The sequence below is a fragment of the Petaurus breviceps genome, unplaced genomic scaffold (assembly GCF_028583685.1).
Source record: "Petaurus breviceps papuanus isolate PSGF00001 unplaced genomic scaffold, PetGlider_PUasm1.0 126, whole genome shotgun sequence".
In the NCBI taxonomy this organism is placed as follows: Eukaryota; Metazoa; Chordata; class Mammalia; order Diprotodontia; family Petauridae; genus Petaurus; species Petaurus breviceps.
The window spans coordinates 38,777,325-38,792,853 of NW_027185655.1; the positions used below are offsets into that span (position 1 = coordinate 38,777,325).

The 15,529-nt window shown below is 34.9% G+C and overlaps 1 protein-coding gene and 1 long non-coding RNA gene across 3 annotated transcripts in view; both read right to left on the reverse strand.

The window, feature by feature from the left end:
* The window catches only part of LOC138170011 (uncharacterized), a 511,203-nt gene that overhangs the window by 17,803 nt on the left and 477,871 nt on the right, over nucleotides 1–15,529 (reverse strand). The window contains exon 1 of one of the 2 annotated variants that reach the window (XR_011170508.1): nucleotides 9,002–9,091. The exons of the other annotated variant lie outside the window; for it this stretch is intronic. This is a non-coding gene — a long non-coding RNA (uncharacterized lncRNA). Of the gene's footprint in view, nucleotides 1–9,001; nucleotides 9,092–15,529 lie in introns of those variants that run through there. 2 annotated transcript variants of the gene reach the window in all.
* LOC138169979 (large ribosomal subunit protein eL36-like) lies at nucleotides 14,715–15,180 on the reverse strand. Its single transcript, XM_069099484.1, has one exon. The coding sequence runs from the start codon at nucleotides 15,103–15,105 to the stop codon at nucleotides 14,788–14,790; it is 318 nt and encodes a 105-aa protein (XP_068955585.1). The 5' UTR covers nucleotides 15,106–15,180; the 3' UTR covers nucleotides 14,715–14,787.

A 15,529-nucleotide genomic window follows, 5' to 3' on the forward strand; every position in this document is an offset into this window, starting at 1 on the left:
ATGTGTATATATACATATATATGTATATGTGTATATATACATATATATGTATATGTGTATATATATGTATAAGTGTGTGTATATACATATATATTAGGGCTATTATCTTTTATTGTAGGCACTATGTCATTGATCCTTCCTTATCAAATTTCAAGTCAACGATCTTTCACTGGTGTTTCTTCTGTTTAAATAGTAATATCTAGGAGCACATCCCAGTATCGACATTTTCAATCACAGACATGCTGAAACAAACAGAAGTCATAGAAAAGGTTGAGAAATAACTTTGAGAGGAGACAACATCACAAATGTTGCCTTGGTCCAAGTTTCTAACAATAAGGTCAATCTACATGTCTTAGAGACTATAGTAGAATCTGTTTTTTCTGTTTAACTTCTTTTCTATTTTTCATTTCCTACCAATTGGAAATTGAAGTAAGAGTATAAATTTTCTACTCTGTTGTGAACATGTTGCTTTGAAATTTCTTTGGTCAGGAACTATCCCTGTAAATATAAATAATTTGGGGTAGAGGGAGGCCTTGTTATCTTGGGACTTTCTTTCTAGGCAGTATTATTAGGATAAACAGGGATTTACAGTACTGTATACATAGGACTGTCCTGACTATGATAACCCACACTTGACATGTGGTTTATTTTGAACCTCAAACACCATACAGGGAAAGTCCTAGAAAATTGTGAAGTGAAATTTTGGATTAAATGGCACTGTAGTATTTTTTAGGATGAATAGTAGAATGATTCCTCTCTGTAATTTTCTCCCCCTTTAAAAAATAAATAACACTAAACAATACAAGTTATGTATTGTTTGTCAAATGAAAGGTGATTTACCGAATGCAAAACTTTGATTGTATTAAACTGAGTTATTTCTGAGAGCAGAGCAGTCATGACTAGGAAATGCATGAAATGTGTTAGTAGGGTTATGACTTGTTTAAAATGGGGTTATTATTTAATATGTGAATTATTACTGCTAACAATAAAAGCTATGTAAAGTGATAATATTTGTTTTTGAGCCCATATACAAAACTGAAAGCCTTGCTTATTTATTTGATTAAAATGCAAAAGTGTGAGTGCATTCAGGTTTTTTGTATATAAAAGAACTTACTTTACCAGTCACTTTCATAACCTTTAAAGAGCCTTAAATAGTACATATGAAAAAACACATTCATATCAGGTTCCCCTTGGGAATTTTTTCTTTGGTTTAAGAAAATTTTATTAAAAATTGGCATTGCAAATAACATTTTTCATAACTATATGTAGACCTGTTAAAAATTTTATTAAAACTGGAGTTTGGCCTGTACTTTTTCATCATTCGATCAGATATTAAACTCCTGCAGCAGCTGTAGGAAATAGAGAAAGGGATTTTCAAAGGGATTTGAGTCTCCCTGTCTCTGTGCCTTTAGTGATCATATTATCATAACTACCACACATAACAAAGCTCTAAATCTGTAATTCAGATAAAGTAGTCAGGACTCTGAAATACAAAAATCCAAACATGCTGTAACGTTTCTTTCTTTTTTTTTCCACAATGCTGGTGCCTTTAACATGGATTTTGTAAACTTGGAGAGGCATTCAAGGTATTTTGTGTACTAACACAAGCAAAATAACATTGTTAAGTGTATGTTGGGCAGAGATTTAATTATGGGCATTTTAATTTACTCAGAATAGCTCCATTTAAAGAATAGGGTGGCATTCACTTACTAAATGATGATTAAACCACTAAAGGTTAATCAGTCTGATCTTAGCAGTTTGTTTGGAGTGAATTATGCAGGCTGACCTATTGTGGAGGAAATACCTAGGTATTCAACAGTGGAAGTCTAGGGTCCTGACAATATTGATCACTAAATGCAGTGTTAAACCTGGTAAGTGCCAATATATAATTCTCTTATGAAATTAATAAGTGAAATATTATAATTCAGATGTACTTTTTGAAGAAAATAATTCAAAGGAGGGAACCTCCCCAAATTTTTAGCCCTGTTTATAAAATACTTTACACCCAAGGATCATTTAAGAATTGAGTGTCTAGAGGAAACAACAATAATACTGAGAAAAGTTAGCAGAACTTTAATCTCAATTTTGAACCAGTTTGTAAATGAGTAGTAGTATCTACATATATTTATTGTAACAGTGCCTTCTGCTGGTCACACCTCATTTGTGTTTTAAGTGAATGTACTAGATGGTAATGCAACCTTACATTTATCCTACATTATTCTTGAGTGTATTTATTGCCTTGGGAAAAAGGCTTTTTGTTAAACAAAGCTTATATACATAAAAGATGTTATGTGTCAGAGATTAACACATTATATCTCTGCTATACTTCAGCAGCTAATGGACTGATTTTTAAGATTTAGTTGGCAGGAAAATAGCATCCGTTGAGTAATATAAATGAGAGTTTTGAACATTTTCCCCTCTGGATTTTTTATTGTCTTACTGTATTTGAAAATAACCCCCAAGTTGTCATTTTTTCCCCTTAGCTTTTCAGATGTATTGCTTTCCCATAGAAAAAAGATAAACCATCACAAGTCACAGGTATATAAGAATTAAATGGCATTCTTTAGAAAGGGCATCATTTTAGAAATCTCTATTTCGACAATGTAGAATTATCAATTATCTACAGTAATACAGAAAATTACAAAAAATAATCAAGGGAATTAAAACTGATTGTGTAAATATATAACATAAAATGTTTTCCTCAAAATTGTTGCTTGTACTTTTTTTTTAAAGTTAAAGTTTATTTCTTTCAAAAAGGAATTAAATGAGAAAAAAGAAAGAGGAAACAGGAAAAGAAGGAATGTTCTATTTGAACTTACACATGCCTATGTAGATATAATGTGTAAAAATGTTTTATTCATATGTACAGTGTATTGATGATGCCAATCAATTTCTTGTATATGGAAATAAAATAGAACAAATTTAATTGGAAATATCAAATACATTTTAAGATCAGAGATACAAAATGGTTATATCTCATTTTCTATAAATATAATGGTTAAAATATTTTGTGTAGGGGTGACTTTAAAATGGCAATGTTGAACTGAAATTTTGAACTCACATATTTATTCCCAGAAAAGCCAGGTATGAGAATATGACTATTTATAATAAAAATAATGACTAGATTCTATAGTGTGGGAAAAATATTTTACTTTGGTTTTCTTCAAGAAGTCAAATCCTGCTTTCGTTGCCTGAGGCAACATTTTTAAGAACCTTTATTACACACTGTTAAAAACCCATATATCTGACAAAATTCATTCCTTTTTATTCAAAGGATTACTTCAAAAAATACAATTCTGTGTATGTTAGGCACAACATAAAATGCTAGAAATCCCTACTGTATCCTACATCAGAAATCATTATGTATACCTCATAAACAAAATAATAAGGCCTATTTGAAGAAATATCCAGATGTATGACAAATCATTGGTATTTTTTCAGAATTTCCAAGTCCTTTACAGCTTGAAATAATCCAGTCATTGATAAAATAAACTATATATTTTTCAGAAATTCATCATATATTTTGGCCCTAATTTTGTTCTGAAATTGTAATTTGCTGTCATCTAAATATCTTTTAAATACTATAGAGAAAATATGAAAGCTTAAAAAATTAAAGGTGAGAAATTTTCACAATTTGTTTTGAGCAAGATTTCAATCAATACTGAAAGGAATGATTTTAACTAGGCACAAAGCTTGGAAAAAGAACCCTCAAATATTTAAGCGGCTGCAGGTGGTTGGTTATATGGCTTTTATTTGACTAGGGCTTTGTTTCAAATTTATAGACCAACATCTTCAGATGTAGGTTACCTTTTATTCTTTATGTGGAGGGAATTCCCTCTATTGTTTCAAATCAGCCCTATCAGGTCATTTTTCCCCCATTGTGGCATGAACAATGAATGTGTATTTTTTTAAATCGATTCTCTATATTGAAACCTAAGCACATTCACAACAAGTATTGAGGTTGCAAATCACTTCAGTGTGAAAATTCTTCTATTACACACATACATTTGCACACTTACTGAAACAAAATGAATAATGGACCATAGAAATGTACGCACAAGGACACGGGAGAGACAATACATAGCAGTGGGCAGTTAATGCACTTTCATTTTCATGAGTTAAGGATAACTGCATAATTCATGAATGGCAGAGAAAAGTCACATGAGTGGATTGCATATGGGCATCTCTAATACATGTGTAATGGCCTGTCTGCCATGCAAGTTTCACAATGTGTTAAAAACTTACACTAATTTGAGCTTTGAACGTAAATATCTGAATGGTGTATTAAAGAAAAACAAAACAAATTTTTTTTTTTCAAATAAGGGTGTTTTCTTGCTCACCCATCTAGATAATCTAACATTTTATTTTCTAATATCCCCCTAAGTGGAGTTTTTATATCTGATTCTGATAAACAAGATTCATATTTAACTCAAAAGAGTAACATGAATGAAATTATTGGTAGATATTTTTGAAGTGATTTTGTATCATCTTTTAAGCTGCTTATGTCCCTGTAGATTTATGGCTTACATTTCCACATAGCACAGACATTTATAATGGTGACGTATCATAGGAGGAATATCCATCTCTGGCTTAGACTACGGGTTCCACAAGAAATATGGTGGGTATAAAAATTCCCTTTCACTTACATATATGTTTTGGACTGGTCTTTCTATAAATAAAACCTGCAAATTAAATCTTTTCTATTGAAAAAAATTTCAGGCATACTCGATTGATCAGACTAGTGTTATATGTTTATGATAAACTACTTCGTGGAAAACATATTTCAAAACATCTCAGGAAATTTTATATTCATCATAAAAGAAATGTTGAGTAGTTTTGTGATGTGCACTAATTGCATATTATTAGTGACACTCATGCATTAGTTTATGGACCCCAAATGCTTCTAGGAGAGGTGAAAACACAATGGTCCTGAGGGACTGACTTTTATCTTAGGATTTCTGATTAAACTCTAAGCTGTGTTGAAACTTCAGTGATCTGTTCTTTCAGTTACTCATTTCAAGAACTTTGCCAATTAAGAAATTATCAGCAACATCCCTGTGCTGATAAAATAAAACTTTTAAAAATATTTCTATATATAAATATAATATTATGTAATAATTTACAAGTAGGGCTGAGGGGGAGTAAAATGGTTTGCAAGTAATTTACAGGACTTGCTATCACACAGAAAAAAAAAAAAGAAAACAGACTTTAGCATCTGGACAGAAATCATCACACATCTTCCAACTTCTTGTTCTGTCCCAGTCTCGGGATACAAATGAATACCATGTTTCCACCCATGGTGTGGGGGGGGAGATATGTATATGTATATGTATATATATATATATATATATATGTATTTGTGAAACATGGATGTTAAATAATATATAAATTCATTTAAAGTAAAAGTTTGATGTTCTATTTCCTGGAAAATAAGAGTTTCCATGGGTAGAAAATCTATGCAATGTAGCCCAGGTTTTCTGTTTCTGTCATTAAAATGCCAGTGCTTCATCAACATTGTAAAACCAACTTGTTTCTCTCTTTACTAAGTGGAACAGAGTAATTGCAGATTTTTCAGACTAGTGCTGGAGATTCCACAGGCATCTCTTGTAGGGATCATTCTGGGGCATCAGACAGGTATTTAACAGTTTGGTTCAGGTTGTCTGGGACAACAAAAATGTTGTTATGCCACATCTCAGAGTTGCGGGGATGAAATCAGTTGTGACAAAGCAAGGAAGATTAAATTTGTAACAGACACAATACCTTTGAAGTACTCGTTTATGATTTCACAGTGGTATTACCAGTCTTACTGCAGTCTTTAAGCAGTTAGAAAGAATGCTGGTTATTAGCAATTGAATTCTATAAAAAAAATTGTCTTTGAATAGACATGGAAGCATTTTCTCAGATTTTTTTTTTTTAATGTGACATATATAGCAGTTGGGTAAATGTTTTTGTTTGTTTGATTTTTCCTCTTGCAATTGTGTGGACAGATTTTCATCCCTTGGGAAGGTGAATTATTTTTTACCCATGTTACTCAATCTTGCTCACTTTTATTATTAAATTTAAAAGATAAGAAAAAAAAACTTTTATTCTCCCCCACCCATCCACCCAGTTGACAAAAATGAGAAAGAATTTAAAAAATTCCCATCTTCCTCATATAACAGTTTTATGATCCAGTGTCCTAAAAATACTTCAGCAAAAAAAATCTAAGCACTTTGTACCCTGTAAGGGACTTAAAATTATAATCAGAGACCCTGTATGCCTTGATCAGGCATGATAAAAGCAATACAGAAAGTCGCTATGTTTTCAGACCAAATCTGATCATGCCAAAATTTCCTGCCATATCATATAGCAGAAAGAGTGTCTGGTTCATAAAAAATATTGTCTAGAAATCTTGCAGTGTATGTTAAAAACTTCCTTGATGGGGGATACAGCAGTGCAGTCTTTTGTCCCCCTTTTGGCAAAGACCTCTCTATGGCTTTTGCATGCAAGTTCAAGTTCCACACATCTGTATACATTCCTTGCAATATTAAACTCATGTCACGCCATGCATGTTGGTTTCATGACTGCCTAGACCTGAATGAGTTAACTTTGGATGAGGGTCAGATTTTATATGTTTATATTTTCTTAGCCTTGGTCAGGAGAAGTGGCTTTTCTTGCCCTTGTGCGATGCCAAAGTGATAGGGTTTCATTCGTTTGAAAACCTAGCACATCCCAAGAGGTTACCTTGGTTTAGATTTCTTTCTTTCTGTATTAAATCGCTCATTGTCGCAAAGTGACTGGTGCTGCTGGGCTTTGAAAAGAACTTCTAAGAGGTTAAAAAAAAGGCTTCTGTATGGAAGGATTTTTTACTTCTGCAGACAGAATACAGTTTGCAGCTGTTTGCCTTGCGACAGTGATATGGATCTGATTGTGTATAGTATAGTAGAAGCCGTGGATGCAGCTGGAAGAGGGGTTATAAATTTTAAAAGCGATGCAGATTTTGGCCATTAATTGGCTGCTAATAAAAGCAAACTCAATGGGTCCTAACTGTGGGAGCCTGTAGCTCTGTATCTGATATCAGGAATTCATACACATTACACAGTTTTCGTGATTCAGACCACGACTAATTGAAATATGAGGCATACTGATCAAATTTAGCATTACCAGCATGCATTCGGGTTTGGGACTGGATGGCGACAAGGTAGCATTTATTACTTATTCTCCATAACACAGTCTGATTGAAATATCTAGCTATGTTGTCAGCAGAGGCCCAGCTGGGCTTTAGTACAGCTAATTAAGTCATTAAAAGCAAGGTCAAACAATCTAATTCTTGCATACTAAACTAAAAAAAAAGTCTTTTATTATATTTTTAATAAGCTAAGATTGGAATTTAAGAGAAATTTGTTCTAATAATAAATGCACTTGCTGGTTTATTTATTGGTGTCTTAATTAAAATATATGGAATTCAGAAATTACAACCTTGTTAATACTAATTGTCAAAGCTACTGATACTCTTTGTATACTCTATTTAATAAGAACATTATGTATGAAATTTTTGTGTTGCTTGATAAATTTGAAACTGCTGTGTGAGTCATGGCTCAAATTTTGGTCAAATGCATTATCCATAATTCTATTGCTATTATTCTTTGGCAAAATTGAACATTCCGGCATGGTGGTCCTATTTCAAAGTATTTCCTATTTGAAGACTGGGGTAGGGAATTTTCCTCAAGAATCTAAATCCTGTTGACGAGGTCATATTTAGCACTGAGCAAACCAAACAAGCCTAAACTGTTCTACAATATGATTTGTTTCTCAATATATTAAACTTTAGAAAGAGATAAAAGAGGTTAGAATAAAGGAAAAGAGAAACAAATGTGGCAGAATTACTGGCTTTGTTATCAACTATTTGGCTATCTCCTCTGGTGTTAAGATGCATGAATACAGTATAATTTGCACTTTACACCATGGAATCTTATAGTAAAAAGATTTAGAGTTGGAAGGGGCCCCTAGTACCACAGTCTTTGTGCCTTGCATGTATTTAGCTTTGAATGAATATTTATTGAATAACTGAATAGATGATCTGCACAATCATTTACCACTCCTATATAGGGGAATGATAACCCAGTTTGTGAACCATAGATTCTTCTTATTTCTTTTTCCATTTTAATTGCCTGCTTTTAAGCTATTTCTCTACTCATTTGACTTTCTATCAAGAATAGTGAGGGGTAAGAGTGATGACAGAGGAAACTAGGTAGCTCAGTGAATAGAGTGATGGTCCTGGAGTCAGGAAGACCTGAGTTCAAGTCTGTCCTCAGACACTTACTGGGCATGTGACCCTGGGAAAGTCACTTAACCTCTGTCTGTCTTAGTCCACTAGAGAAGTCTCTTTGCCAAGAAATCCACTTTGACAGTATGATCCATGGGGTCATGAAGAATCAAATATGATTGAACAACTGAACAACAAGAATGAGAGGGAATAAACCTCAAAACAAAAGAAAATAAGAACCCCTCAATTATCAGTTGATTTGACACAATGTTAATTTGTTTTTTGGACTGGACCTGTGTTTTTTTCTGTGTAGACGATGTCCTGTGAAGAAATTACATGTACTGATACAGCTGGGCACCTGATAAGCACCTCATAGTGTCAGAGAGTTGCCTGGAACACTGAGGTTAAATAGCTTTCATAGTTTCACAGAGACAATAAAAGTGAAGAATTGAACTTAGGTCTTTCTGACTCAGGCCATCTCTCTTATCAGCTATCCCATGGATGCTTCTCAAAGATGGCATATTGTAACTGGGGAAAAATTAAATGCTAAATAAATACCAAAAAAAGAGAAAGTGATGGAGAAAAGTGTTACTAATTCAGGTTTTAAAAAAATATGGTGTGTTTAGTGAAGGAAATAGAAGAGATTAAAAGGAATTAATTTAATTAATTAAATCAAGTGGTTATCTACTGAACGCTTTGATTATTCAATACATTATGCTAGGTGCTCAACTTGAGATATAAGATATAATCTCTTACCTCAGGGAACTTGCATGTATTTCATATACATAAAGAGCTGGTTAAGAAGGCCTGGCTTGCAGTTCTGCCTCTTACACAAATGAACCATGTGAGCCTAGAGCAGTGCCTTTAATCCTTAGGGTTCCCAAGCAACTCTAAACAGTAGAGATTGCCTACTTTGGTATAGGGAGTCTGTTCATGGGGGTGAGGAACTGAGGGTTTCCTTATGCTAATTAAACTTGAAGTCTACTTTTTAAATAAAAGACGGAATGTTATTACCAGACTCCAAATTTACATGTTTCTGATGATGACACTGTGATTCTTATTTTTTTTTGTCTTTATTAATTTGTTTGTTTACTTTTAGTTTACAAGATTCTGTTCCAAATTTCCACCTCTCCTCATGGCAGCATGCAATTAAGTATAAAATCTGCAAATATGTTCACATTAGACATTAGTCAGGTTATAAATAAGGATGATAACAGATGGAATGAACAATGTGAAAGAGGAAACAAGACCAAACAAGAAAAAGAAAGAGAGCAGATAGTTTACTTCAATCTGTATGCAAACTCTATTCTTTCTAGTTCTCTGTCTGAATGTAGACATCTCTTTCCACCACGAGTCTTTTGGAATTGTCTTATAACCCTGCATTGCTGAGAAGAGTCCAGGCTATCAAAGCTGGTTATCACACATACATTGTGTCTGTAATTGCGTACAAATTTCTCCTGGTTCTGCTCTTCTTACTCAACATAATTTTGTATAAGTCTCTCCAAGTACCGTGATCCTTCTGATCACCCAAGTTTGCTACCTTAAAGATATGTGACCTCTTCCTCCCCTTAAGCACCTGTATCTAACCAGTTGTCTTATCTGTCCTTTCTCTACAACATCACTCACAGTTGCCCCTTTCTCTCCATCTACACAACCTCTGCATTGGTCCATATGCTCAGCACCTCTTCCTTGGTCTGTTTCAACAGTTTCCTGATTCTTCTGTATTTCATATCCTTTCCTTTTCCAACCTATCTTCCACATAGCTACTAAAATGACATTGCTACAGCATTGATCTAACACTGTCACCTCTTGCTCAAAGAGTCTTTAGTGTCTTCCTGTTGTTTCTGGGATAAGACATCAACTTCTCTGACACTTTGGATCTAGCCTACATTTCCAAATTGGTTTTGTAATGCTCTCTATCACAATTTCTACAGAGGCCTGCTTTGTTATCCCATGTATTTATACACATGTGTATACACATGCATATATCAACACATGCATATATAAGCATACATATGCAATACATATATACATATTACAAATTTATGCATATACATGTGTATGCCTTGCTTAACTGCATGTTTGCATGGAATAATTATATGCACATATCTGTTTGTGTGTATATATTACCTGTATATATAAGGAAATCAGGTGGTACAGTCAATAGAATACTGGACTTGGAATCAGGAAGACCTGAGCTCAAATTCATCCTCAGAAACTTCCTGGCTGTTTGACCCTGATCGAGTCAACTAATCTCAATTTTGACATCTACATAATGGAGATAATGGTTCAATCTTCCTCTGAAAGTTTTTGTGAGGGCCAAATGAGATAGTATTTGCGACATGCTTTGCAAAACTTTAAGCACATGATAGATTTTGCTTCTTTTCTTTCCTATGCATAATGCATATGTCTCTCATGTGTATGCCTTCATGCAGAATGTGCCTCTCAAGGAGAGATTTCCATCCTCACCTCCACCATAACCCTCCTCAAGACTTAGCTCAAGAGCTGCCTCCCAAACAAGACATTTTCGGATCCTTTGAAACTTATTTGTATTTGCATTGTAGGCATTTGAAATGTACATATTTGTGAACATATTCTTCCTTCCCCACCCCTCCTATCCTAAAGAGAATGTAATTTGGAGGGCAGGGTCTGTTTCATTTTTCTCGATATTATCACAACCGCATAGCAAGTTGAAGCTCACATAGTAGTTGCTTAAGAAACACCTGCTGAATTTAACTGAAATTGAATTCATTCTTCTCAGTTAGTGTAGATTCCCTAATATTAACTGAAATTCTAAGATGATATAATTATAGAATTTCCATGTAGAAGGGAAGAAGTACCTGCTCTCTTTCTTTTTCTTGTTTGTTTTTTTCCCCTCTTTTCCATTATTCATTCCTTCTGTTACAATCCTTTGCAACCTGACTAATGTCTAATATGAAAGCATTTGCAGATCCTATACTTGATTGCATGCCATCATGGGGGGGGGAAGAAAATTAGAAAGTTAAGGGATGGTGGAACTGAATCTTATAAACTAAGAGTAAACAAACAAATTAATAAAGACAAAAAAGAAGTGAAGATAAGGGTACATTATCTAGTTCTACCTTTTTTTAAAACTTTGTGATGGAAAAACTAAGATAGCAAGAGATGAGTCAGATTATAGGATCAGAGAGAAGGATCTAGAAGGGACCTCATCAAAGGCCAACTAGTCTCACACCTTCATTTTATGAATGAGAAAACAGGCTTAGTGATGGTTAGTGACTTGCCTAAGAACCAAGGCTCTTGTCCAAGAATCTTGTCCAAGATTCAAGTACCAGACCTGAGACTCAAATCCAGATCTCTAAATTCAATGCTCTTTCTACTGCAAAAGAGATATACTTTTTGGCCATTTCTTTCTGAAAGTGTTACTATATCATTAGGAAATCTCAACTGAACACGTTAAAAAGAGAAAAGTTCATGTTCGCAAATTTGAAAAAAACAAACAAACAAAACCAAATGAGACAATGGAGACCCACAACTTACTGAGTTTTCAAATATCAAATAAAACTCATCATAGAAAGTCCCAGAGCTGAATCATGAAAAACAGTAGGTCTTGGTACAGGTTTTGCATTTCTTAAGACCATAGCTTTTGGTTTTGCATTGTCATAAGGAAACTTCTTGTTTTTTTCTTTTAACTTGGTTCCTTTTGACTTTGAGAAGGGAAAAAAAAATGTTCTGGCAATAATCGTGACCCATGAGTCAAAAAAAAGAATAAAAAAAATATGTCCATGAGTACTCCCAAAATGCCATTTTAAGATTCATTTAAAATGCATGTCACCATTAGTAGTGAATAATAAGGTGATGAATGGCTTCTGAAGGATGAGCAGCCTTGTGCCACTTGGATAAAATGAGTCAGGATAACTTGAAGGTCAATTTTCTGTGCACCCAGAGCCAATAATTGTTATATGTCATTATTTATTGGTGTGACTCCCTATTGGAGGTAAAGGAATGTGTGTGTGCATGTGTGTGTGTGTGTGTGCATGTGTGTGTGTGTGTGTGTGTGTGTGTGTGTGTGTGTGTGTGTGTGAAAGTTCTGTCTTTCATTTAAAGAGCCCCACAGGGGTTTGTTTATACAACTCCGATGGGCTATCCCCAGTCAGTGTCTCTTGCTGTAGAGAACCCACTGTGATAGCACATGGCTTGAATGTTAGTTGTGCACCTGTCCTGCTGTGTGGAACTATCTGGAACTACACATCCATAAATCAAATTGCTCTGAGTTGAGCCCTTATTCTGTGATCACAGATTACAGTCTATCAGGTGGCAGCCTTGTGGGGACCACACTGGAAAACATTATCCTGTGTATTTCATGATTACTGTGTGTCATTGATCAGTCAATATCCCTTTTCATCTTTTCTGAAGAAGAATGGAGTCATTCCTTGCCTAGAAAAATACTGAGAAAACATGGATTCTTTAATTTTTTGGTGGAGATTAGGGTAGGTGGGGGTTGGGAAAAGATGATAGCCTATATATAAGAAATTCTGTTACCATTTATGCAAAGAACATCCATGGATGTGCAGGGAGGACTAGCACGCCTGGTGAAAGGGCTTCCTCAGTCCTTTTTAGGGCTACTCATCCAACTTGGGTGTCCACCTTTTACCCAACTGTCATCTGTAGGTGCAAAAAAGCATAGTATATATAGCAGTCATACACCAATAAAGCCCTGTTGTCAAGATAAGCTAAACCAGGTTGAAGGCAACCTACAGGCTACAAATCTGTCAGTGAATTGGGGGGGGGTTGGTTCTAACTCAAGCATGTGAATGCTTTCCACAGTGGAATGGATGAATGAGGACAATTTGTTCTAATGGCCATGAAGCAAGCACTGTGGAGTGTTTAAAACTTGTTCAGACATCAAAGATGCCAATGTCAGCCACTGCATCCTGGGTCATTGCCAGTCATTTTGACTTTTGTTTTGCCACTGCACTTCAATGACTCTGGAAGAGAAAGTGAGGCTGTTGACTTTGGGCAACGCTGCTTCACTTAAATCCAGTCCACGTACAAGTCCATACATCACCCATGATGTTATTAGTCCTCTTCAGAAATGAAGAAATATCATGCAAAGTTAAACATGGTTAATTAGTAGAAGACATTTTTATTTTCCTGTAGGACAGGTTTACCAGTAATCACAAATCTGTTGCTGGAAAATCCAGGGCTTCCTCTGAGAGCAACAGGAAGACTGAGAATTTAGGGACTTTATGGTGAAATTCTTTGGGAAATAAAACAAGAATGCATTTTGAATTAGGTAAATATTTTGCTAGTAAATGTTGCACAACCATTTCTCTGAACAAACAAATATTACATAGGATGCACTACTAAGTTTAATCTGAATTTTTAGGATTTCATTTTCCACTTTTTAGAGCAAAGACAAATAAATCAAGAAATGATTGTAGAATTTGCTGATTTCCGAGGTGGAAATGCTCACACTGAAAATTTAACAATCAGTTTTTGAGAGGCAGTTGGAACTGGTTTCAGCATACTTCTGCATTAGAATCACATACAGATACCTACTTAGCTCTACCTACTCTATTAACTTTATCCATGGTTCCAATTTACAAAGTTTTATATCGTTCATGTTTTAGGCTAATATAGTACCTCTAGTGAAAAGAAGGCTTTGTAGATAGGTGAGAATTAGCATGTAGATTTTATGTGGACTCAGATTACAAAATCTTTATTTATAACTAATAATGCCTTAAGTTTGGATCAGGATGCAGTGTACAGAACTGCATTAACAACAAAATTGTATCATTCCAATATTTCTTCTTCTTTTTTTTTTGAGAGGGGAAGGCAGGACAATTGGGATTAAGCTACTTGTCCAAGGTCACATAACTAATAAGTGTTAAGTGTCTGAAGCTGGATCTGAATTCAGGTCCTCCTGACTCCAGTGCTGGTGCTCTATTCACTATCTAGCCATCCCATTCCAATATTTCTTAAGAAAAAAAATCTATTTAATACACACTTACAGAACTATTGACCTGCTTCAAAAAGTGATTGTAAGGAAATAAAGGTTAATTGTAAATCATATAACTTAGACATGGCTCTTCTTCTTTATGATTACTCTGTGTCATTAATCAGTCAATACCCCATTGCATCTTTTCTGAAGAAGAATGGAACCATGCCTTACCTTAAAAAATACTGAGAAAACATGGATTCTCCTATTTTTGTGGGGTTTAGGGAAGATGAGGTTTGGAAAAGGTCATAGCCTAAATATAAGGTAAGATATAAGGTGCGCCTGTGATTTCATTGCTGTGGGAAGCTCCCAGCATAATATTTTTATATTTCAAGTAGAAATAGATTATAGAACACCTTACTATCTTAGAAGGGAAAATGGGGGCCCTAAGAAATCAATTCACTTTCCAATGATCACATTGCTGGCATGTATTAGAAGCATGACAAACTTAGTTCTTTCAAATTCAGTTCTCTAGTCAATATATTATACTTTCTTTTGTTTGTTTGTTTTTTTATTTGTCAAATCTTTATTGGGTAAGTGGGGAAGGTTGGTAGGGTCCAGTTTAGTCTTTCTTGGCAGCAGCCTTCCTCATGGCAGCTAGGACATTGCTGAGCTCCTCTCTCTTCCTCTTGGCTCGGATGTGAGTTCCCACCCTTTTTTGGATGAACTTAAGGGCTCGCTTATCCTTGGAGACTTTTAACAATTCCATGGCCAACCTTTCATAAGGGGCAAATCCACACACCTCCCGGATCATATCTCTCACAAACTTTGTGTGTTTGGTCAAGCTCCCACGGCGGCGGCAGTGTCGCGGCTTCGAAACGTTTTTCGTAACTTTGTGGCCTTTGTTGAGGCCCACGGAAATGGGGTACCGGATAGCCATGGCTGCGGCTCGTAGCCCCAATGGCAGCCACAGCAGAAGGAAGGAGAGAGCGTTATATACTATACTTTCTTAACATTATTATTGTTGCTGTTGCTTCTATTCTATTTTTTCTTATTTTGTTTTCCATGGAATGAAATGTTTTTCAGGACAAGTCACTATCCTAATATTGTCCTTTAGTGTTTAATATTCAGTAGTCTTTTATGCAATTGACTAAAATCCTTGCTTTTTGTAACTGAATAAATAAAATGACACACTTTACCCCTGCCCCCCATCTGTAGACGCACCAAAAGCATTTTGGGGACAATGCTAGAAGGAGTTTGGAGAACAGTGATGATATGGAATTTGTCATGCTCCCACATGAGTCTCCTTCCTTCAGCTACATTTTTTAGAGCTTTTTTATTCCCTGTGGTTTAGAGTTTATGAG

Coding starts and splice junctions, on each gene's coding strand:
- LOC138169979 (XM_069099484.1), bottom strand. CDS start 15,105: ATGGCTATCCGGTACCCCATTTCCGTGGGCCTCAACAAAGGCCACAAA.